Source organism: Mesoplodon mirus, assembly GCF_964341445.2.
Source record: "Mesoplodon mirus genome assembly, chromosome: 4".
NCBI classification, from domain to species: Eukaryota; Metazoa; Chordata; class Mammalia; order Artiodactyla; family Ziphiidae; genus Mesoplodon; species Mesoplodon mirus.
Window position 1 is genome coordinate 165,915,474 of NC_138979.1, and position 23,451 is coordinate 165,938,924.

At 38.3% G+C, this 23,451-nt stretch overlaps 1 protein-coding gene across 3 annotated transcripts in view; it reads right to left on the minus strand.

Moving 5' to 3' along the window:
- Positions 1-23,451, minus strand: part of DIO2 (iodothyronine deiodinase 2) — a 68,621-nt gene that overhangs the window by 33,805 nt on the left and 11,365 nt on the right. Inside the window, exon 3 of one of the 3 annotated variants that reach the window (XM_082616793.1) lies at positions 21,677-21,727. The exons of 1 other annotated variant lie outside the window; for it this stretch is intronic. In XM_082616793.1, the coding sequence (XP_082472919.1) occupies positions 21,677-21,704 (28 nt within the window). In that variant the 5' untranslated portion in view covers positions 21,705-21,727. Of the gene's footprint in view, positions 1-19,984; positions 20,034-21,676; positions 21,728-23,451 lie in introns of those variants that run through there. One more of the 3 variants, XM_082616796.1, reaches the window with a different exon arrangement.

Below are 23,451 nucleotides of genomic sequence, written 5' to 3' on the forward strand. Positions count from 1 at the left end.
AGACTCTAAGTCCATCCACCTGACCGCAAATAACTCAATTTTGTTTCTTTTTATGGCTGAGTAACATTCCATTGTATATATGTGCCACATCTTCTTTATCCATTCATCTGTTGATGGACACTTAGGTTGCTTCCATGTCCTGGCTATTTTAAGTGGAGCTGCAATGAACACTGTGGTATATGACTCTTTTTGAAATATGGTTTTCTCAGAGTATATGCCCAGTAGTGGGATTGCTGGGTCATACGGTACTTCTATTTTTAGTTTTTTAAGGAACGTCCATACATGGCTGTATCAATTTACATTCCCACCAGCAGTGCAAGGGGGTTCCATTTTCTCCACAACCTCTCCAGCAGTTATTGTTTGTAGAATTTTTGGTGATGGCCATTCTGACTGGTGTGAGGTGATACCTCATTGTAGTTTTGATTTGCATTTCGCTAATGATTAGTAATGTTGAGCATTCTTTCATATGTTTCCTGACAATCTGTCCATCTTCTTTGGAGAAATATCTATTTAGGTCTTCTGCCCATTTTTGGATTGAGTTGTTTCTCTTTTTGATATTGAGCTCCATGAGCTGGTTGGAAATTTTGGAGATATATCCTTTGTCAGTTGCTTCATTTGCAATTATTTTCTCCCATTCTGAGGGTTGTCTTTTGGTCTTGTTTATGGTTTCCTTTGCTGTGCAAAAGCTTTGAATTTCATTAGGTCCCATTTGTTTATTTTTGTTTTTATTTCCATTTCTCTAGGAGGTGGGTCAAAAAGGATCTTGCTGTGATTTATGTCATAGAGTGTTCTGCCTATGTTTTCCTCTAAGAGTTTGATAGTGTCTGGCCTTACCTTTAGGTCATTAATCCATCTTGAGCTTATTTTTGTGTATGCTGTTAAGGAGTGTTCTAATTTCATTCTTTTACATGTAGCTGTCCAGTTTTCCCAGCACCACTTACTGAAGAGGCTATCTTTTCTGCATTGTATATTTGTGCCTCCTTTATCGAAAATAAGGTGACCATATGTGCATGGGTTTATCTCTGGGCTTTCTAACCCGTTCCATTAATCTATATTTCTGTTCTTGTGCCAGTACCATACTGTTTTGATTACTGTAGCTTTGTACTATAGTCTGAAGTCTGGGAGCCTGATTCCTCCAGCTCCGTTTTCTTTCTCAAGATTGCTTTGGTTATTCAGGGTCTTTTGTGTTTCCATACAAATTGTGGATTTTTTGTTCTACTTATGTGAAAAATGCCATTGGTATTTGATAGGGATTGCATTGAATCTGTAGGTTGCTTTGGGTAGTAGAGTCATTTTCACAATGTTGATTTTTCCCATCCAAGAACATGGTATATCTCTCTATCAGTCTGTATCATCTTTAATTTTTTTCATCAGTGTCTTATAGATTTCTGCATACAGGTCTTTTGTCTCCTTAGGTAGGTTTACTCTCAGGTATTTTATTCTTTTTCTTGCAATGGTAAATGGGAGTGTTTCCTTAATTTCTCTTTCAGATTTTTTATCATTAGTGTATAGGAATGCAAGAGATTTCTGTACATTAATTTTATATCCTGCTACTTTACCCAATTCATTGATTAGCTCCAGTAGTTTTCTGGTAGAGTCTTTAGGATTCTCTGTATATAGTACCATGTCATCTGCAAACAGTGACAGCTTTACTTCTTTTCTGATTTGGATTCCTTTTATTTATTTTTCTTCTCTGATTGCTGTGGCTAAAACTTCTAAAACTATGTTGAATAATAGTGGTGAGAATGGGCAACCTTGTATTGTTCCTGATCTTAGTGGAAATGGTTTCAGTTTTTCATTATTTAGAACAATGTTGGCTGTGGGCTTGTCATATATGGCCTCTATTATGTTGAGGTAAGTTCCCTCTATGCCTACTTTCTGGAAGGTTTTTATCATAAATGGGTGTTGAATTTTGTCAAAAGCTTTTTCTGCATCTATTGAGAAAATCATATGTTTTTTATCCTTCAATTTGTTAATATGATTTATCACATTGATTGATTTTCATATATTGAAGAATCCTTGCATCCCTAGGATAAATCCCACTTGATCATGATGTGTCATCTTTTTAATGTGTTGCTGGATTCTGTTTGCCAGTATTTTATTGAGCATTTTTGCATCTATTTTCATCAGTGATATTGGCCTGTAGCTTTCTTTCTTCGTGACATCTTTGTCTGGTTTTGGTATCAGTGTGATGATGGCCTCGTAGAATGAGTTTGGGAGTGTTCCTGTTTCTGGTATCTTTTGGAAGAGTTTGAGAAGGATAGGTGTTAGCTCTTCTCTAAATGTTTGATAGAATTCGCCTGTGAAGCCATCTGGTCCTGGGCTTTTGTTTGTTGGAAGATTTTGAATCACAGTCTCAATTTTAGTGCTTGTGATTGGTCTGTTTATATTTTCTATTTCTTCCGGGTTCAGTCTCAGAAGGTTGTGCTTTTCTAAGAATTTGTCCATTTCTTCCAGGTTGTCCATTTTATTGGCATAGAGTTGCTTGTAGTAATCTCTCACGATCCTTTGTATTTCTGCAGTGTCAGTTGTTACTTCTCCCTTTTCATTTCTAATTCTATTGATTTGAGTCTTCTCCCTTTTTTTCTTGATGAGTCTGGCTAATGGTTTATCAGTTTTGTTTATCTTCTCAAAGAACCAGCTTTTAGTCTTATTGGTCTTTGCTGTCAGTTCCTTCATTACTTTTTCATTTATTTCTGATCTGATCTTTATGATTTCTTTCCTTCTGCTGACTTTGGGGCTTTTTTGTTCTTCTTTCTCTAATTGCTTTAGGTGCAAGGTTAGCTTGTTTATTTGAGATGTTTCTTGTTTCTCGAGGTAGGATTGTATTGCTTTAAACTTCCCTCTTAGAACTGCTTTTGCTTCATCCTATAGGTTTTGGGTAGTCGTGTTTTTATTGTCATTTGTTTATAGGTATTTTTTGATTTCCTCTTTGATTTCTTCAGTAATCTCTTTATTATTAAGTAGTGTATTCTTTAGCCACCATGTGTTTGTATTTTTTGCAATTTTTTTCCTGTAATAGATATCTAGTCTCATAGCATTGTGGTCAGAAAAGATATTTGATATGATTTCAATTTTCTTAAATTTAACAAGGCTTGATTTGTGACCCAAGATATGATCTGTCCTGGAGAATGTTCCATGAGCACTTGAGAAGGAAGTGTATTCTGTTTTTTTGTGTGTGGAATGTCCTCTAATATCAATTAAACCCATCTTGTTTAATGTATCATTTAAAGCTTGTGTTTCCTTATTTATTTTCATTTTGGATGATCTGTTCATTCGTGATAGTGGGGTGTTAAAGTCCCCTACTATTATTGTGTTACTGTCGATTGCCCCTTTTATGGCTGTTAGCATTTGCCTTATGTACTGTGGTGCTCCTATGTTGGGTGCATAAATATTTACAATTGTTACATCTTCTTCTTGGATTGATCCCTTCATCATTATGTAAGGTCCTTCTTTGTCTCTTGTAATAGTCTTTATTTTAAAGTCTATTTTGTCTGATATGAGAATTGCTACTCCAGCTTTCTTCTGATTTCCATTTGCATGGAATATCTTTTTTTTTTTTTTTTTTTTTTTTTTGCATTACGCGGGCGCTCACTGTTGTGGCCTCTCCCATTGCGGAGCACAGGCTCCAGACACGCAGGCTCAGCAGCCATGGCTCATGGGCCCAGCCGCTCCACGGCAAGTGGGATCTTCCCGGACTGGGGCATGAACCCATGTCCCCTGCATCGGCAGGCAGACTCTCAACCACTGCGCCACCAGGGAAGCCCTTCATGGAATATCTTTATCCATCCCCTCACTTTCAGTCTGTATGTGTCCCTAGGTCTGAAGTGGGTCTTTTGTAGACAGCATATATAAGGGTCTTGTTTTTGTTTACAGTCAGCCAGTCTATGCCTTGGTGGGCACATTTAATCCATTTATGTTTAAGGTAATTTTCGATATGCATATTCCTTTTACCATTTTCTTAATTGTTTTGGGTTTACTATTGTAGGTCTTTTCCTTCTCTTGTATTTCCTGCCTAGAAAAGTTCCTTTAGCATTTGTTGTAAAGCTGGTTTGGTGGTGCTGAATTCTCTTAGCTTTTCCTTGTCTGTAAAGGTTTTAATTTCTCTGTTGAATCTGAATGAGATCCTTGTTGGGTAAAGTCATCTTGGTTGTACGTTTTTCCCTTTCATCACTTTAAATATGTCTTGCAACACCCTTCTGGCTTGCAGAGTTTCTGCTGAAAGATCAGCTGTTAACCTTATGGGGATTCCTTTGTATGTTATTTGTTGTTTTTCCCTTGCTGCATTTCATATTTTTTCTTTGTACTTAATTTTTGATATTTTGATTAATATGTGTCTTGGCGTGTTTCTCCTCGGATCTATCCTGTATGGAACTCTCTGAGCTTCCTGGACTTGATTGACTATTTCCTTTCTCACATTAGGGAAGTTTCCAACTATAATCTCTTCAAATATTTTCTCAGTCCTTTTCTTTTTCTCTTCTTCTTCTGGAACCCCTATAATTCGAATGCTGGTGTGTTTAATGTTGTCCCAGAGGTCTCTAAGACTGTCCTCAATTCTTTTCATTCTTTTTTCTTTATTTTCCTCTGCAGTAGTTATTTCCACTATTTTATCTTCCAGGTCACTTATCTGTTCTTCTGCCTCAGTTACTCTGCTATTGATTGTTTCTAGAGAATTTTTAATTTCATTTATTTTATTGTTCATCACTATTGGTTTGCTCTTTAGTTCTTCTAGGTCCTTGTTAAAAGTTTCTTGCATTTTCTCCATTCTATTTCCAAGGTTTTGGATCATCTTTACTATCATTACTCTAAATTCTTTTTCAGGTAGATGGCCTATTTCCTCTTCATTTGTTTGGTCTGGTGGGTTTTTACCTCCCTCCTTCACCTGTTGTGTATTTCTCTGTTTTCTCATTTTGCTTAATTTACTGTGTTTGGGGTCTCCTGTTCACAGACTGCAGGTTCATAGTTCCCATTTTTTTGTGTGTGTCTGCCCCCAGTGGCTAAGGTTTGTTCAGTGGGTTGTGTAGGCTTCCTGGTGTAGGGGACTAGTGCCTGTGTTCTGGTGGGTGAGGCTGGATCTTGTCTTTCTGGTGGGCAGGATCGCATCTGGTGGTGTGTTTTGGGGTGTCTGTGACATTATTATGATTTTAGGCAGCCTCTCTGCTAATGGGTGGCATTGTATTCCTGTCTTGCTAGTTGTTTGGCATAGGGTGTCCAGCACTGTAGCTTGCTGATTGTTGAGTAGAGCTGGGTCTTAGAGTTGAGATGGAGATCTGTGGGAGAACTTTTGCCATTTGATATTATTTGGAGCCGGGAGGTCTGTGGTGGACCAATGTCCTGAACTCGGCTCTCCCACCTCAGAGGCACAGGCCTGACACCCAGCCGGAGCACCAAGACCCCGTCAGCCACACAGCTTTTTCAGTGTCGAGGTTCACTGCAAGGACACCACAACCCAACCCACTCCCAGGGGCAAGTGGCCAGCCCAGTGATCTTCGAGCTCCAATGGGGCCAACAACCAGGAACCAGGCTGACTGGCATCCTCTCTTCTACTTTTTAATTATTATTTTGCTGTTCTATCTCTTTAATGTCAATGCTTATAATGCTGTCTGATTAATTTTGAAACTTCTTCTTTAAGGCTAATAATTTCCCTCTAACACTGCTTCAAATACATAAAAAACTTTTGACAGGATATTTATTATTATTAAATGCTCAGTATTTTCTAAATTTATCATTTATTCTTTGATCCATGAATATATTTAGTAACATATATTCTAATTTTCAATCCTTTTTTCTATTTTAGAGGGTTAATAATCTCTAAGTTAATGGCACTGTGATCAGATGATATGTCATTTATGCTGTCAATCCTTTGAAATTTGTTGTGGCTAATTTTATGGTAGAGCACAGGGTCAGTTTTTATATATGTTTCATATGTGCTTGAAAAGAATGCTTGTTATCCAGTTGATGGGGGCAATGTTCCATATAGGTAAATTAGAATATGCTGTCTGATTTTGCTGTTTAAATCTTCTATACACATAGATATAAAAGTATCTTAGTTAGCTTCTGTTATCAGAGACTAAGAGATATATCACCAACATTGATGGTGTTTTGTGAACATTTCTCGCAATTTTGTCAATCTTCAATTTAAATTTCTGAGGTAATGATGTACATACAAATTGAGAATGTTTAACTTTTTTTTTTTTTTTTTTTTGCTGTACGCGGGCCTCTCACTGTCACAGCCTCTCCCGCTGCGGAGCACAGGCTCCGGATGCGCAGGCTCAGCGGCCACGGCCCACGGACCCAGCCGCTCTGCGGCATGTGGGATCTTCCCGGACCGGGGCATGAACCCGTGTCCCCTGCCTCGGCAGGCAGACTCCCAACCACTGTGCCACCAGGGAAGCCTGAGAATGTTTAACTTTTTGATGAACTTAGCCTTTCATCATTTTCAGTGCTTCTCAAAATCACAAGTAATTATTTTGCCTTCGTGTTTACTTTCCATGATATTGATATTAATATATATAATATATATTAATATTGATATAGCAGCTTCCTCTTGGTTAGTATTTGACTTGAAGCCCAGGGAGGTTGCATGACAAGCCCAAGTTCACACAGATAATTCACAGAAGTAGAACTTGGACCCACACTTCCTGACTCCCACTCCAGGACTCTTGCTAAGTGTCCTAGTAGAATGACCAGGATGTGGTAGAGAGAGCAGACGAGAGCCAGAATGGAATGAATGATAAGAGCCATGGAGCAATGGGGAATAGCAGGTAGAGCTATAAAGGATCACTGGGGGACAAATAAAGGCAGGCACAGAGTTTGAATTTTTTGACAAGGATGTCATGACAAAACAAGATTTAAGGAAGCCTATAATTTTAGCAGTATACAGGAGAGAGAGGTGGGGGGAGGAAATAAGACTGTTTAGGAAGAGTCTGAGACTCTTTGAGACTGTCTTTGTCCTCCACATCCCACAGAATGTAATAAGAGCTTGAATCAAGACCACTGGAATGAAGAGGAAAAGGTAGATTCAAGAGCCACTGTATGAAGGAAATGACACACTGAAATGACTTAATGGATTTTGGAGATGAAGGGAATTGTAGAGTCAAAGATACTACCTCATTTATATCTGTAGTACCCTGACAGCTTTATTATTTCTTAGGTTGGAAACCACATAGTTGAGAAACAGTAGTTGGCCTAGAGGAGGAGAGAAAATAATGAGTTTTCTCTCCGTGCTGTATGTCTGGTATTTCTAGTACACAGCTGGAAATATAGGATTTAGAGCAGATGCAGATATGAAGATTTTTTGATGATGATTATGATGAAGGGGACTACTCACATAGAAATGATAGTCAAATCTTTGGATTAGGCTCTGTTTCTTTTTTTTTTTTTTTTTCCGGTATGCGGGCCTCTCACTGTTGTAGCCTCTCTCGTTGCGGAGCACAGGCTCCGGACGTGCAGGCTCAGCGGCCATGACTCATGGGCCCAGCCGCTCTGTGGCATGTGGGATCTTTCTGGACCAGGGCACGAACACATGTCCCTTGCATCAGCAGGGGGACTCTCAACCACTGCACCACCAGGGAAGCCCCTAGGCTCTGTTTCTTAAGCATATCTGTTTCTTAAATACCAAGTATCATTTACTGCCAAAATTTTTAAATTAAAAATTGCTGTAATTTATTACTATCATCTTTTAAAAATTGATATCAAGGATAATGGCTTCATGAATAAACTTCTGGACAACCCAGAAAGCGTTCTGGTACAACCACTGTACTCCAGGTCACTTTTGAGCATGACTGTATTAAAAAGTAAGGTTTACTGCTGCAGACCTTTAAAATTTCTTGTAGATCTCCCCTTAAAGTATTGACAAAGCTCAACCCTATTTAATTCACAACCATTAAGATCAAAGCATTCAGTGGTACATCTGTTTATGTAATTATCAGTAATGCCAGAAAACAGCTTTATGAATTTGGTCACAATGAACTCTGAGGGAATAAGCAGCTGGAAAGGCTATGAGAGCTTTCTCCCCAGAAGTAAAAAAAAAAAAAAAAAAAAAAAAAAAAAAACTGTACTCAACCCGGTGAATTTTTTTTCATTGAGTTTGGTTTTGTTTTTTGTTTTTCCAACTGGATATAATAAAAATGTCTGAGATTTTGCTACATAATATGATCTTTCGGAAGGGTCAACATTAATTTTTTAGGTCAGTTCAGCAGGCTTGAGTTCAACTCTGGAAGTGGGTAAGTTCCAACAGGATTCTAACAAATCCACCCAGAAGAGCCAGAATGTGTCCATAGATTATTTATGTCGACTTCCTTCACTGGTAGAACAGGGAAGCCCTGAAGGAATCATGTAGTTGTCGGAGCATCAGTTAAGATACTTAGAGGCTCTGGGGCTTCCCTGGTGGTGCAGTGGTTGAGAGTCCGCCTGCCGATGCAGGGGACACGGGTTCGTGGCCTGGTCCGGGAAGATCCCACATGCCGCGGAGTGGCTGGGCCTGTGAGTCATGGCCGCTGAGCCTGTGCGTCTGGAGCCTGTGCTCCACAACGGGAGAGGCCACAATAGTGAGAGGCCCGAGTACCACAAAAAAAAAAAAAAAAAAAAAAAACTTAAGAGGCTCTGAAATCAAATTCAAATCCCCAAAAGGCCCACTTAGTCCTCACACTACAAGGTACATTCATGGAGTATAATGTTGTCTGCTATAGGAGGCTTTAGGATGAGACTTTTATATCAATACAATGCAAACAGAACTTTGGTCTTAAAGATCCCACGGTATTTTTGATATCAGGAGAGGCTTGCCTTAGTGTGCTCAGCCAAAATTTCTGGGACTCAGCTGAAATTTTGGAGTCATTGAGAACTTGGCTATATATATATCTAATCTCAGATTAATAATAAAAGACATTTTTAAATTTAAAATCTCAAACTGTCTTACATATCTAGAGTAAATAAAGTGCTCTAAAAAATGTCTCTCTACATTAGAATGAGAAGAATCTATGTTGGCCAAATTTTCACCTTCCAACTGCATATAGAACCATGAAGCAGTTCTAAAAATTTCCAAAGATTCAGGTAAATATACAGTTCTCTAAAGCTTTTTGGAAAAAGAGATTTTCTTTTGTTTGTTTCACCAAGAAACCTGCTACCTGTCTGTATTCATCTTAAAGTACCATATCCTGCCTCTCTCCCCTCTTTTTCACTGGAGGATGAATGGGACATGAATGAGATCAACTGAAGTTCTTTAAAGTCAATCATTCTATCTGTCTATTTATCTGTCTCACTCTCAATCTCTCTCTCTCTGAACTTTCACGTGTAGCTACTCCTGCCCCTTAGGTCAGCATTCCTTACACTCTCTTTCAGATAAATCCTAAGGATCCTTTAGCACTCAGCTGAGCCATCACTTCCTTCAGAAACCTCTAGAAATTCTAATTGTCTTTCTCTCACTTTAAGCTTCTCCTCTCTTTTGACCAGATTTGAACCTTCCCACCTTCCACAGTAACTTTTGCTTCTTTCTGTCATAACACTTATCTATATGTCTCCTCCTCCAGCAAGAGTTCCTAAAATCTAGACTGCCTTATCTGTACCTAATTTGTAGTCTAATTTTGTTAAATATTTGTTAATAAGTGTGTAATGGAGGGCTGATAAACTACTTTTTCGCTCATTGGCAGAGATACAAAGCAAATGTGCATCTTTTCTTTTGAAGTTGTTAACAAATTACATTCATTCATTAATCCATTGAAAATATTTATTGTAAAACTCATATGTCTGGCACTTTAGGCACAGAAGACAGAGTGATAAACAAGCCAAAAAGTGTCTCTCTTCTCTAGAGCTTATATTCTAGTGGGGGAGATATACAATAAAGCAAAGCAAAGCAAAAAAAAAGAAAAAAAGTAAATCTACAATATGATGTCAGTTAGTGTTATATGCTATGAAGAAAAGTCATTCAGAGCCAGGTATAGAAAGTGAATGTTTGTGTGTGGTGGGACGGGGGCAGGAGTGGGGCTCAAGGGAGCCTTTTCTGACCTGAATAATGTGAGTGAGTGAATGAGAGCAAACGTGGAAGGAAGAGCGTTCCAGTTAGGGGAACAGCAAATGCAGATTCTGACATGTAAGCATGTTTGATGTACATGGAGAACAGCAAGGAGGCAGTGTGGCTAGAGCAGAGAGAATGAGGGCAGAGTGGTAAGAGAAGGATGTAAAGGTGGGCAGAATTCTGACCATTCAGAGGCTTGGAGGCTCTTAATCGTCTTTGCATGGGATGCATATAATGCAAATGTGAAGGGGGTCCCTTGGAGGGCTTTGATAAGGGACATGACAGTCTGATTTATGTTTTAGAGGGAGCACTCCAGCTGCTAGGTAAAAACAGAATGTAGGAGGACACAGACAATTGTTAGGAAGTTCTTAATCTGGGCCAAAGATGATGGTGGCTTTACCTAAGGTGGTAATAACGGAGGTGGTGGGAAGTAATCAGATTTCAGGTCAGTTTTGAATGCAGAGCCAATAGGATTTAGCGCTTATTATTGTGAAGCTGTGTTTTAAGTTTATTACAAAGTAAATAAGGATCAGGTTAATCTCATGATTAATCATAACGCTAACAACACATACACATGCATAAACACGCACACACCAAACAGATAGAGCTAATGACACAAAATACATGAAACCCTTTGTTTGGCCTGATCTGAGGCTATAGACACTATTTTTAGATTCTATGGGTGACTTAGAATTCACCTGACAACCACTGAGTAATTGCTCCAAGTGAGCTCACTAGTCTACAACTGCAGTTTGTCAGCATTCACTTCACAAATGCATTGCCCTGAGTACAAATATTAGTGTGCCCGTGAGGAGTTACTTCTACTCCTCTGCCATCACAAAACCCTGGTTTGGGGTCCACCCAGAAAGGCTAGGCTATCCCAAGCTCCACTTCAGAGATATAATAAAAAAGGAGAGGTTTGGAGTTTGAATCTTATTTATTTATTTATTTATTTGTTTGTTTGTTTGTTTTGTGGTACACGGGCCTTTCACTGTTGTGGCCTCTCCCGCTGCGGAGCACAGGCTCCGGACGCGCAGGCTCAGCGGCCATGGCTCACGGGCCCAGCCGCTCCGCGGCATGTGGGATCTTCCCGGACCGGGGCACGAACCCGTGTCCCCCGCATCGGCAGGCGGACTCTCAACCACTGCGCCACCAGGGAAGCCCCTGGAGTTTGAATCTTGACTTTGCCACTTAACTGACTGAGTAACCTTAAATGACTTACTTAACCTCTCTCTGAAACTTAGTTTACTCATGTATGAAATGTAGATAGTCAACAAACTTGGAGAGATGTTTGAAATTCTTCCTCGTCCTGCTTCCTGTGCTTCTGGACCTCATTCAGAGTCTTGTCTGGAAAAGTATAGCATCAAGGTAAAACTGGTGAAACCACCAACAGGAACATCCATGGCATATTCAACATTCACAGCCATGTCCAATGTCAGAATTTGTCTCTGCTCCAAAGACCTTTAGCTTGGAACAATTCCCGTCTAGAGTGACATCCCTAGGACTGCTTGCTGTCTCTGTAACAGAATCCAAAGACAGCTTCCAGTCTCAAGTTTCCATGAAAATCCTTGGCACTCTTGAGGGTAATAATACTGTCAGCACAGCAATCCACAAATAGAGATGATAATAATGTCTCAGAAAGGAGGCATCGAACTGAGACTTTTTCAAGATTTGGCAAGTCAGTCTCTTTATGCTGCCCTTTTGGTCACTGAAGAGCTAAGGCCACTTTAGTTTCATTAATTTTAGAGCAGTGTTTTAGGATAAAGGCTAAAATTGCTCCAGTGGGAGAGAGGGAAAGAAAGAGCAGACAAGAGCCAAGGGTTGAGAGTTGAGCAATGTGTCAATACAAACAATGGAAATCATCAGCAGACACTGAGGGCAAATTACTTTTACATATAGAAATTACGCCACAATAAAAGAGACTGATAGATGCTTACACAGCTGTGGTTATTAGGGCGACATAATAGCGTTTGTTCAAAGCAAATATTGAAGTAGCAGCAGGCTCAATATGACAGGCTTTCAGACCTTACCAACAATGGAGAAGAGACAAATACCAAATAAGGCAATAAAATCATCAGGGAAAAAAGAATAAAGACTGAGCCCTGGATTAATGTGATGAAGTGGGAGTGATGTGAGGAGGGTTTTAACAAGGCTACTTTTCTGGTGTGTGAGGTTAATTCTAGATATCTAACAGGTTAACACAATTTTCAATTTTACAACCTGTGCGTAATTAGAGTGGTGTTTGTGAGTTACTCGTTTTGTTTGTAATTGAAATTTGCAGTTTGGACTGTGCAATGATTGATATCAGAAGGGAGATGGAACATGCAAAGAGTTGGCATTTTGTCCTCCAGAAGGAAACGTCCCGTAGATAAAATAACCTAAAAACTTCTTTCCCAGCAGCGCATTAGAATGTGTAATTTGGATAAAATGTGTTATTGGAAATTGTGGTAAAGAATGAACTAAAATAAGTGTGTATCTTTTCTGTTGACGTTATCTTTTAACACGGTGCCTCAATTGAAACTAGGCTCTCTTCTCAAGAAATAATATGTTTTCTTCCCTTTCCCGGACACATTTTACCTGAACAATAGCATTTGGTTTTGATAAATATACCCTTTGATGTCCTAAGAGAGATGATCACTACCTTTATTTACTTCTTGTCTCAACCTGAAATGTGGCTCTGGAAATACTAATTGTTAAAGATGCCAAGGAGAGGAACAACTTTACCTATTATATGAAATTGAATATTATATGTGATTTTTAGTCATTTTTATAAATTTATAGCAAAAAGCAGACTCTATAGCCACTGTTAAAAAGTTATTAGCATTATCAGCCAACCAACTCTAATTCAAGGAATACTGTAACTCATTGACCATAATCTGCTGATTATCTCTTCTGTAAACTGTATTTCAGGCCCTTTAACTACTTAAAATTTTCTTCTTTCTTCTGAGCCTGAGAGCCCACTTCTTATGGAGGAGCTAACTGTGAGTTTGTAAAGCTTAAAAACTTCACAGTTTCATTTGCTTCTTTTTGTTCAACTGAAAGAGGCCTTGAGGAAGTTTGACTGACATTTATAATTATATTTGGAGATTAAAATAATGTAGGGTTTTGAAAGGTTTAAAATTTATCCACCATATTGGACCTCACATGATTATGGCTTCCTTCATATCATTTTAGTCAGGTATTGAAATCCATTTGATGTGAATGTAATAGTCATTTTAATGGATATTGTTAATGGATATTGTTCCTTGTTTTCAGTGTAATAGATAAAGGGGATTTTAATTAAATTCATTGTGTGAGTACTTATTGGGGGTAAAAAGTTTCACAGAATTATTATTTTTTCTGGCATGACATGTAAAGCACATTGTAAAAGACAGGGAAGGGAGCAATATCAGAGTGCAGCTGGCATTAGAATCAGGCCAGTTTCATCTCCCCCATAGATGGTGGGGCAGGCTTCAAATAACACTAAAAAGTGTGCCTTGAGACTATAGTGTCCATAAGGGACCAGCACAATGTAACAACATTGCTTGCTTTCTTCAAAACTGGTGGAACTCTTAAAGGTGAGAGTTTGGGTTTCCCCAAAAGCCTCAATAGAGAGCCCAATCCTAGGTCCCATAGCAGTCCGCTAGAAATATGGTAAGAAATGGCAAGAGCTTTTGTCCCAGTAGTTCCAATTCCTGTGACAGCTCAGAAAATCATAAGAACCGCTTCTCCCTGGGGGTTTTAGGACACTCCGGGTTACAAACCCTGACCAAGGGGCTCCAAAAGTCATTGGTCTGGTCACAAAGGAACTATGACATCAGAGAGGGTAGCATTCAGGGAATGAAAAGTCCAACAAGAACCACTGAGATGGTGAGTTTATTTTGGTAGAAAGGAAAAGCCTGAATTACTTATTCTGTAGAATTTTTACAACATGGTATTGATTGACCATGTCTCTCTGGGTCACTAAGCCCAGAAACTCTGCCCTTAGCCTGCTACTCACAAAAATTTGTCATAAATTCCTTAGTGTTGTTAGACTGCTTTCATACAGCACAATGATTAAGTGTAAAAATATAGTGGAAGCTTCCACTGGGGAAAAAAATAGTTATATGCAGTTCCAACCATTTCCAAACAATCTCTGCAATGAATAAACCCGCTATACTCCTATCTTATCTTTGAAACTTTGAGTTAGGATGCTAAAATTAACTTACACAATAGGTATATTTATACACTTACACACACATAATACGAATATGTTAATAGTTTTCTCTGGGCAGAGGAATTATGTGTGACTTTCTTTTCCTTTCATGTGACAATATTACAATGGTAATGAATATATATTACTTTTAAAATCTGCACAAATGCCTTGAAAAATTGAAAAAGTAAGTAACATATAAAAAGGTATCTTTCTTTCTCTCTCTCCAAACAAACCCAGTTCCTTCCACACTCAGTGTTTATCCTAACAATCTCTCCAAGATTTAGAAATAGTTGGCGTGGAGAGGAATGTATAAAATCTAACTACATCACACTTCTTAATTTTCCCAAATTAAGTGGAAGGAGTAGTTTTAATACACATTCTTTGGGGAGAAAAGGGGACACCCACTTCTTTTAAATTGGAGTATAATTGCTTTGCAGTGTTGTGTTAGTTTCTGCTGTACAGAGAAGTGAATCAGTTATAGGTATACCTATATCCCCTCCCTCTTGGACTTCTCTCCCCCCCCATCCCACCCATCTAGGTCATCACAGAGCACCGAGCTGAGCTCCCCATGTTATACAGTAGGTTCCCACTAGCTATCTATTTTACACATGGTAATGTATTTATGTCAAACCTAATTTCCCAATTCATCTCACCCTCCCCTTCTCAAGCTGTGTCCATACGTCTGTTCTCTACGTCTGCATTTCTATTCCTGCCCTGCAAATATGTTCATCTGTACCATTTTTCTAGATTCCACGTATATGCATTAATAGACAATATTTGTTTTTCTCTTTCTGACTTACTTCACTCGTATGACAGACTCTAGGTCCATCCTCGTCTCTACAAGTTACCCAATTTCGTTCCTTTTTATGGCTGAGTAATATTCCATTGTATATATGCACCACATCTTCTTTATCCATTCATCTGTATACCCACTTTTAACATGAACTCCCTGATACCACTCTCTCTTTCATGATTAAAATTCTCAGGGGTACTTCTTGCCTCAACCTCCTTGCCAAACACTTCTCAGTATTTACCATGTGCTTCTACCTCCCACCCACCAATTCCTTAAAACTCATCTCCCAAAAGTCACCAATGACCTCCTATTAACCCAATTAAAATATGCTTCTCACTCTTCCTCTTTGACCCTTCTGCTATATTTGACAATTTTGACTTGCTCCTCCTTCTTCAGAAATCAAAGGCAAACTGAATTTATTACTCTTGCCCTTCTCTAATTCCAATGTCTATTCTTATCTTCTCTAATTTCAATGGCTATTCTTCTTTAATTTCAATGGCTATTCTTTCTTTGTTTTCATCACCCATTTTAAGTTTTATCTTGGCTCTGTTTTCTCCTCCCACTTCCCATGTGAAAGCCATTTCCAAGTCTGTTTTCAATCTTCATGCCACTTTATTTCAGCAAACATTGCTTTAAAACATGCTACAGATTTGACATTGTGCTAGGCACTGGGCATGGACTGAAAACAGAGTGATATACAAAGGAGAAAGTGGCAGATTTGTTTGAAGAGGGTATGGAATAACCTCCCCTGGGAAGAGGTAGGTCTCATAGGTTATAATAAAGATGCTAAACTTCTTAGACTTCATCTCATGAACAAAGGGAAACTGAGGAATTTTAAGCCAGGAAGTAATACATATTTGCATTTTAGAAAAATTGTTAAAAGGAGTGAAAGAAATTAAAGAAGATACTCAACTAGAGATGAGGAGACTTACTGGGACATGATTCTTGTTGGCTAGGTGAGAACTGATGAACTAATGCAGTGTCAATGAGGATGGAGAAGAGTGAAGGAAGTTAAGAAGAGTCGGGATTAAAGAGAGAAAATCTATAGGATTTGATGTTGATTCCATATAGGAGGGACAGAAAGTGAGAAAGAATGGAATCCCAGGATTCTGATTTGGGTTTCCGAATGGATGATGCTGATGCTATATCTTACAGATAGGCAATATAGGAAGAGGTTGGTAGGGGAGACAGGGGGTTGAATTTTAGACACATTGAGATTGAGATATCTCAGGGAAATCCAGGGAGTGTTGGCTAGATGGATCTGGAGCTAATGCTCTGAAATGGAATATAGATTTGACACTCATAAGTATAAAAGAGATAGTCCAATCCTATGATTATAACAGGAAAATAGATGAGACACTCAGGGATAAAGAACAGAATAAGGAGAAAATAACACTAAGTCAGAGTCCACGAAGTAATGGCACCCAAGTGTAAGAAGAAAAAATTAGCAAAGGAAAAAGAAATGATTGCTAATTCTATAAACCCACCTGCATTTGTGGTGATATTCTGTTTTCCTTCTTTCTACTACTGAGGTGTCCCACTAAAAATTTCTACCCTCCCAAGCAAGCTTGCAAATAACTCCAAAATCTGTGTCACTGACTCAACTTCTTCTAAACTCCTTAACAAGAGTCTATTTTACCCAGACTTTTCTACCATAACTCTCTTACATAGCCCCTGAGTTTTATCCAGTCAAGACAATCCCTTTTCTTCAAACTTTGCATTCACTGTTCTGCCTCTCTGCCTTTATTGCTCCTTCTTCCTGGAATTCCCACATCCCCCATACCTAGCATCTCCACCAGCCATTGTTCATCATCCTTACCCATGACTTATGAGAAGCTAAAAAGAGCCCAAACTGGAGTCACTACCATCAAAGGGAAGAGGACAAAAAAAATACTAATATTTATTTGGGATCGACTAATGTGTTAAAACTATGCTAGACAGGGAGTATGTGAGTGCTTGTGAATAAATATCATTTAATCTTCACAGCAACCTTAGAAAGTCCCTTTTGTAGATGAAGACACTGAGGCTCATTCATCACTTACTGAATGTTTATCAAATGTCTATTATTGCCAGGCACTGTGCTAGATGCTAGATAAACAATAGGGAACCAAACAGAGTCTCTAGTTGCTCCTACAAAGAGCTAACAATAGTGGGAGAGACAAATATTAAAATATATTTGTGTAAATAAATGTTTAATGGCAAATTGGAGTAAGGGCCATAAAGTGAAAGGATGGGAAACTAATTCAGGGAAGGGGGTCTCTTTGCTAAGGTAGGCTCATTTAAGCTAAGACCTACAGGGAGTAGCCAGATGAAAGGAGTGGAAATAATGTTTCAAGCAAAGGGAAGAGCCTATTTGAAGTGTAAGGAAATTATGAAAGGCCAATGAGGCCACAGAGATGTGAGTAAACTGGAAAGAAGTGCTCTGTGAGACTTACAAAGTAGGCAAGAACAAGATTTTGCATGTCCTTATAGACCATGTTTAAAAATTTAGATTTTTCTCACCAAGGAATTAGAAGAGATTGAAGGATTTTAAGCAGCAGAGTTACACAAGACCAATGTTTACAACAAATCAGAAAAACTAAATAAAGTCATGACAATAATAAATGGTAGAGCAGAAGATTAAACACTGGGTCTGATGCCTAACATTTGCAGAAAGTTTGTAATCTCAGTCCAAGCCTATTAGCATAATCTGAAAGGCATGGTCACCCCTGGCCTGGCTTGGGTGGTCTAATTCAGATACTGATGCCTTTTTTTTGGCCACACCACATGGCATGTGGGATCATAGTCCCTGACCAGGGATCGAACCCACACTCCACACCCCCTGCATTGGAAGCATGGCGTCTTAACCACTGGACTGCCAGGGAAGTCCTCTGATGCCTTTTTTTTTTTTTAATTTGAAGACTCAGCTGACAATCTCCTGAGTAACATAAACTTTCTCTTTTCCATATGGAACCATAGGGCTGTCTTTCAAGTGATGCATGCTTTTTATATCCACCTGTAGCAAAGGTAACCTGGTCTGCCTTTTAACTCAGCATCATCCCCTAGAATGACAACTGTGGTTCAGTAAGGTGTTTGGGGTGGTGCTGCTGCTGTGAAAATCAGGCACATCAGTATGAAGGCTTCCTAGAAAGACATCTAACTAACCAAAGGCAGCATCGGGTGGTAGAACCTGATTGCCTAGTTTCCAAATCTGGCTTCACCATGTTAACTGTATGACCCTGGGCTAGGGACTCTGAGCCTATTTTCTCATCTATAAAATGGGGATGTGATAATAATAATAACAATAACTAATTCATAGAGTTGTGAGGATTAAATGAACTAATATATATAAAGCACTTGCAACATTACCTAGCACTAAATGTTATATAAGTGATGTCTATTATTATGCATAATAATAATTATAAAGGCATTTGAAATTTAGGGTGTTTCTAAGAAAAAAATTGCATTTATCCATTTGTAACCATTTTTTATAAATAGACTGGCCTTTTAAGGTGAAGAACCCAAAGAAAAGAGACGTTATTTCACATCCCTACGGTAACATGTGAAGTTTGTGCTTGTCAGATGCTTCATGACCACTTTTGTGCTTCTGTCCCAACATGAGAAGTAGGAAAGCTCAGACAAGTGGACTGTGTTCCCATCTGGAGTCTAGTAGAAGGTACACCCTCAAAGCACCACCTCTGAAAAACACTGGCAGACTGGCAGGATCTGAAATCCACTCAACAACCTTTTAAGACTTTCTGGTGCTTATCAAATCAACAACCATTAATAAGGTACAGAAACAAGCCTAGAGACCATGTCAGATTGAACACTTCACCAGGGTGACAACTCCTAAGAGATTCTAAACTAGTTTCTAGACAAGTTACCTGAAATACAATTAGCCTCCCCACCTGATCCCTGCAATAGAGAATGCAGAGCATTCTCTAAGTAGGGAGAGGGCTTCCCTAATCCTATTACTACATTGAAGAAATGCAAGGCTCTAAAACCACTGGTTACTTAAATGGAATGAGTCCTCAGGTTTATTGCTGCCATGTTTTGCCAAATGTTGAGATCTAGCTCAGGTGTCCAAATTGACCTCTTCCTAGAGGAAAGAAAGAGGGACCTTGAAAATGTTTCCAAAACTAGGAAGAAAAAAGTGTAGAAGAGGGAAAAGTTGGATAAAATCAGGGTAAACTTAATTGTGGGGGAGAGGCACTGGCAAGGAATGAAGGGCAAAATATAATGAGTAACTGAGCACAGTTTTCACATATTATAGTTGAAAATTGATTTAAAGAGCATCAAGAAGAAAAGATGCTAGGGAAGAAGACAGGTAATTTCCCTTCCAACCTGACTCCATTGTCTACCTGAGGACGAAACTAAAATCTTCTATGATTCGTCTACCAGATAATCATCATTAACTTTTTGGCATGTATGCTATTATATTCTTCATAGATATATTTATATAAACTTAAGTTAAATTGGAATTATACTTTACACATTGTTTTGTAAACTAACCTTTCATTTAATAAACACTTACCTAAATTATTACTCTTCTAAATTATGATCTTTAATGGCTGCTTAGAATCTTCTCTTATGGCTAAATTCTAAATTATTCAATCAATAATCCATTGTAGGCCATTTCAATTGTTTGCAATTATAGTAATGTTGCAATAATCATCCTTATATCAGATTATTTCTTTAGACTAAGTGGAAAGAGAATTATTAGGTTGAAGGCTATAAACATTTTTAAGGCACGTGTGATATTTATTGTTAACTTGTACCCATTAAGGTTGTACTATTTGCCTTTCCACCAGCAGTATATGTCTAAATTGATTAAAAAACAAAATATAAGCAAAGCTAAATAACAGTTTCTACTTCCAAATAAGAGGAGGACAGGAACTATAAAGTTATAATAATTAAAAGAAGCAAGCATAGCTTTACTTAAATTAGTGAGCAAATAAAACTGATATATTTATCACAGATTCATTCTAATGTTCTTCTAAACCATTTAAAAAAAAATCTCATTTACCTCTTTAAAAACACAGTAGAGGATAACTCAGACAGGCTTTGGAGTAAGAGAGAAGTGGGCTCAAGTCCTAGTTCTCCAGTTGAAAACCCTGGTGAATTATTGAACTCCGTGAGGTTAAATTTATTCACATATAAAATGAGGATAAGCATGCCTCTCAGGATTGTTGGAAAGACCACACAAGATGACGAGTGAAAGTTGCTTAGGACAGTGCTTGATTCTTAGGAGGTCTTCTCTCCTAGAGAATCTTCCATCAACTTTATTATTTTTTTTCATTAATTTTTATTGGAGTATGGTTGCTTTACAATGTTGTGTTAGCCTCCACTGCACAACAAAATGAATCAGCCATACACATAGAGATATCCCCTCCCTTTTGGACTTCCCTCCCATTTAGGTTACCACAGTGCATTAGGTAGAGTTCCCTGTGCTATACAGTATGGTCCCATCAGTTGTCTATTTTATACATAGCACCAATAATGTTCCATCAACTTTAAACATGTTCTGTTCAAGGTATTTTTTTAACATAATGGGAATATGCTCGTATGTTGCTGAAATGAATCTAAAAACTGTTGTGCCCATTCTTCTTTTGTTAATTTTTTTTCATCAGGAAATATTAAGAAATAAGCCATAAATCCTGACATAAATATTTTAGAGAAAGCTTTATTTGTTCAATGTTTTAAAAGTTAAAATTACCAAACTGAGAAAAGCAGGATCTGCCCTTCAAATACCAACTATGTTGGTTAAACCCTTGTTCCTCCTTCTCCATGGTTATGCAGGCCTTTTCCTTAAGGCGTCCACCCATTAAAAGAGCCATTTTTAGTCTCTTTGTCCCCATTGTTTTCTTATATTTTTCAGATCTTCTCTCATGATTAATCTTTCCCATAAACTCCATGCATCCTGATTGCTTCTTTTTTGCTCCATTTTGTGATTTAAATTCTATCAGGCAGTAGGGTTGGGAGGCCAAAAAGCTTATAATGTGAGACATTGAAGGATAAAGTGGTAGAGACTTGTCTAATACACTGATGAATAGCTAACGTAATTGACTCAAACATATGAACAAAAGAAAGTCATAAGAACTAAAAATGCGTGGGCATTGAACTATGTCATAAACAGGGGAGATTAGCCCAATGAGTCACAGAACCATGCTGTCTGAATATTAGAATATGGATTGAGAAGAAAATAGATTAATTTTTACCTTTTGCTCCAGAACCTTCCATTTTTTTCATTGTGATAAATTAAGCTTTCACATTTTTAAAATCCTAAGTGTGAGTGTATGTGTTGACTAATGCCATCTTGTCTGCAGTTACTGTTCACTGCAGTTACCCTTGGGAATCAGCATCCCATTCAAGAAAGCTACAAATTGATCAGATGTTCAAATTGGCCTCTGTAATGGCACAAGATGAGCGCATTTCAAGGGAGGATACTGCTGAGCTCTTTGTCCTTTAGTTTTATATAAAATTAAGGAATTTTTAAAAAGAAATTATGATGTGTTGCCATGTACTAAATGTTTGTGCCCCACTCTAAAACATTTGTATGTTGAAGTCTAACCCCCAATGTGATGTTTTGGGCAGTGGGGACTTCGGGAGATAATTAGGTCATGGGGGTGGAGTCATGATGGGACTGATGCCCTTACAAGTACGTGAAGAGCACAAAGCAAGAAGACAGCCATCTATGAAAGAGGAAGCAGGCTCTCACCAGACACTGAATCCCTTGGCTTCTTCATCTTGGACTTCCCAGTCTGTAGAACTGTGAGAAATAAACATTTGTTGTTTAAGCCACCTAGTCTATGATATTTTTGTTGTAGCAGCCTAAACTGATTAAGAAAGTTGTCAATGTTGATGAAGTTTGCCACAGTACATCAATAAAGAAAAGAAAAAAAAATAATAGGATAAGGGATTTATCTGATGTGATTATTAGGGATAAAGGCAGGTAACAACATTTTCCCAATGAAGTCTATTTCAGTTTGTCATATAAATCAGATCATACACTTTCCAAACCTCTCAAAGGTTTTGAAGGCAAAGGAGGCAGTCACACAAAACCCTGGACCCAGTACTGGGTCTCTATGTTACCAACACATCCAGATACTCTGCAAAAACCCTACTGGTCCCACACTTAAATGGCTAATTTTTTTTTCAACTCTCAGCAATAATTTAATGCCAGGATTTATTCAAGATATAATTTATATAAATGGTTAAAGTCAAGATAATATTCGCTTAGATATTCACTCATGCTAAATGTTTAATCTTGAAGAGAAAACACAAATCTCATATCTGTGCATGGAAGATACCACTGAAGGCCTAAGAGCCATTACTCTCTTGTTTGCTAAGAGAATCCTGATTTTATTCTTGTGTAGGAGAAGAAATGTGTTCAGAGAAGGTAAGAACTTCCTTAGATCATTATTGTTCTAAATCAATCATGGTAATTCCATTCCTTTTTGCCACTCATTTTGTAGGAGTGGACATCTAAGCTAGTTCTAGCCAATGTGACATAAGAATTCAGCTCTGAAGGGAGCTTCTGAAACATATTTTCAGACCTGATAAAAAGAGATGCCAAAAGAGAAACTCTTATCATGTATTTAGATGCTGCTACATGAGGCCATGTTACCTTGAGCTGCAAAAGCTAACATATGAACACAACAGGAAAGACCTAAGGACAAAAGCCATCACACTAAGGGTGGAAAGATGGAAAGGTAAAACACTTCAGTGAAGACATCCTTATAATACTGAATGAATCCTGAAATTCACCACATTAAGACTTCTTGTTTACTGATATAACACATGCTTTTTGTAATTTAAGCTACTTATAAAAAAAATATATTTATTTATTTATTTTTGGCTGTGTCGGGTCTTTGTTGGGGCATGTGGGATCTTCACTGAGGCCTGCGGTATCTTTCGTTGTGGCACATGGGCTTCTCTCTAGTTGTGGTGTGGGGGTTTTCTCTTCTCTAGTTGTGGTGCATGGGTTCCAGAGCATGTGGGCTCTGTAGTTTGGAGCACTCAGGCTCTCTAGTTGAGGCACGTGAGCTCAGAAGTTATGCCACGTGGGCTTAGTTGCCCCAAGGCATGTGGGATCTTAGTTCCCTGACCAGGATTGAACCCGTGTCTCCTGCACTGGAAGGTGGATTCTTTACCACTGGACCACGAGGGAAGTCCCTAAGCTACTTTTAATTAAATATGCTGTTACTTGCAGCTGAATTTATCATAAGTGTTATAACTAGTTAGGTATAAGACATCACTTCCAGGAAGGGTCATAAACCCCACATCTACTTTGCCTTTAGCTTACTCTTTTTCTATATTACTGTATCTTTCCATCTGGAAATACTTTCCTCTCTTTCTCCCCTGAACTACTGGCTCAATATCTCCTCCTCTGTAATGCTGTCCTACATTCCCCTGCAAGAATGGAATTACTCCATTATCAGTGTTTCTATATAATTTAGTCATTATCAGCATTATTGCTATTATCATACAATT